The sequence below is a fragment of the Lucilia cuprina genome, chromosome 6 (assembly GCF_022045245.1).
Source record: "Lucilia cuprina isolate Lc7/37 chromosome 6, ASM2204524v1, whole genome shotgun sequence".
NCBI classification, from domain to species: domain Eukaryota; kingdom Metazoa; phylum Arthropoda; class Insecta; order Diptera; family Calliphoridae; genus Lucilia; species Lucilia cuprina.
This window is the reverse complement of record NC_060954.1, coordinates 57,934,340-57,936,609: the sequence shown is the minus strand read 5'-3', so window position 1 is coordinate 57,936,609 and position 2,270 is coordinate 57,934,340. Positions and strand designations below refer to the sequence as shown.

At 24.7% G+C, this 2,270-nt stretch overlaps 1 protein-coding gene across 1 annotated transcript in view; it reads right to left on the bottom strand.

The window, feature by feature from the left end:
- Window positions 1–820: 820 nt before the first annotated feature.
- The window catches only part of LOC111681933 (ubiquitin carboxyl-terminal hydrolase 31), a 1,711-nt gene continuing 261 nt past the window's right edge, over window positions 821–2,270 (bottom strand). The window contains exons 2-4 of the mRNA XM_046954212.1: window positions 1,401–1,619; window positions 1,054–1,188; window positions 821–979 (exon numbers count right to left, since the gene is read on the bottom strand). Of these exons, the coding sequence (XP_046810168.1) occupies window positions 836–979; window positions 1,054–1,188; window positions 1,401–1,619 (498 nt within the window). The 3' untranslated portion in view covers window positions 821–835. The remainder of the gene's footprint in view (window positions 980–1,053; window positions 1,189–1,400; window positions 1,620–2,270) is intronic.

Sequence of the window (2,270 nt, the reverse complement as noted above, 5' to 3'; positions counted from 1 at the left end):
TATCTATCTATCTATCTATCTATCTATCTATCTATCTATCTATCTATCTATCTATCTATCTATCTATCTATCTATCTATCTATCTATCTATCTATCTATCTATCGATTCATCTATTCCCTTTTAATCACTCAATTCCTTTTCAACTTAATTTCAAATTCCTTAAATACTTAATTTATCTTTAAACAACTCAAATTATGCAACTACTACACAAAAATTATCTGTCTTTTGAAATTTAATTAAGTATTTAAAGGTTCATTATTGATAAAAATGAAGCGCAATTTCAACTTTATGTCTATGTAAAAACAAAATCAATACAATAGCTCTTACAATATTAAATTACTATTCGTATAGACAACGTTAAAAGTATGTAAACAAAAGAAGTCAAATTAAAATTTCAACAGATATTCCAATTAATAATGTAAATAGCAAACAAAAACAATTGCACTTTTTTTTCTTTATCAAAGTCTTAACAAAAAGAAGAAGACATTTTTGAAATTATTAACATGTGTTCATGTAATACTAAACTATTTGTTGACTGTTATTTAAAAAATAAGAAAAATAAAGTAATCATAAAAACCAATTACTAGACTGTTGCTTTTTTTTTTGTATTTTTACATTTTTCGTTCTTTTCAAGTTCATATGATGCTAAATTGTCAATATAACGTTAATGAAGGTACATTGTTAAAGATTAAAGATATCAAACAAGTATGAGCGTATAAACAAGTGTATTTTTGTTTATCATCATTAGCAGCTGGTAATATCATCGTAGTTTACATCATTAGTATTTAACTCTTAATTTTTATGCACAAATAGATGAGAATTAATGTAAATTTTTTAACTTACCTTGACACTTTTATAGCGTCTTTTGGTGGCGGTATTTAAATCCTCGTGAACTTTATCCAAAAGCCAAAATAGAAATTCTTGAGCATCGTGTTGCGTTGAACTGCGAAATTGTGAACCATAACGATCAACAACAGCCTATGGAAAGTGGGATTAAGTTTAATTTTTAATTAATTTAGTTATTGCTTAGAATTTATATTTATAAAGTTTACCTTAAAGCTGGTGCTATGATCACTTTCATTCTTACAAGTCCACAAAGCTTTTAGAACATTAGCCAACTGTTCGGTTAATTCACCTTTTGTACCAAATTTTCGTGAATTTATCTTATTGCGACGCTTTAAATCAGCCTAGAAAATAGAAAAATAGAAATAGAAAAATTAATGAAAAATAGAGGAAAATTAAAATATGTTTAAAACTATTATTAAAGTTTTTAAACAAAATCTATATTATAGATAAATAACAGTGGGTAAGAAAAACTAAGAAATTTTAAAGAAATATGTAGTTTAAAGTCTTAGATTCTATTTTCATAGATTTTTTACTTTTCCAATATAACACTCACCTTGTATTGATCCAAAACAAAATATTCTGCCAAAATATCGGTATGACTGAGACACTGTAAGACGGCATTCATGAAACAAGTGTTACCATGATTTTTTAAACCCATTACACCAGGCGTTTGATCACTTGGCCACTGATAACCACTAATGGGAGGCACACGATCTGTAGTCGATGATATTGTATGACCATTAGCTGTAGTTGCGGCATAAGATTTATTAGACTGTAAAATAAAACCACAAGAAAATTGTTTAATATGAAATTAATATTTTGCAATGCATATGAAATATGTATATTTTTTGTTAAACATTTTAAATAATAAGAATTACTACAATGGTAATTGGTGGCTTATTTTGATTTTGTTTGATTTTATTTTATTTTCCAATGCACATTTGTAATGATATTTGATTTTTCCCCAAAATTACTTTTAGCTATTGTTAAATAAATATAAATTATAGAATAAAAAAAATGCATAAAAATAATAAATAAATACTTTTTTTTTAAATTTTCAATAATTACAAACAAATAAAATAAGTTTTTATTCGCCAATAGTCATTTCAGTTAATTCTTATCAAATATAAGCAGTTTTCAATGTAATGTTGAAGTAATAATTAACAATTGAAACTTAAGCTTTTTTTATAAATATTAACTTAAGAGGAAAGATGTTTTAATATAAAAAAAATTATTATTTTTATTATAAAATTGCTACTCGTAGAAAAATTGCAAACAGAACCATTGTAATTTTAAAGTACTATATATATGTATGTATGTATCTATATATCTATCTATCTATCTATCTATCTATCTATCTATCTATCTATCTATCTATCTATCTATCTATCTATCTATCTATCTATCTATCTATCTATCTATC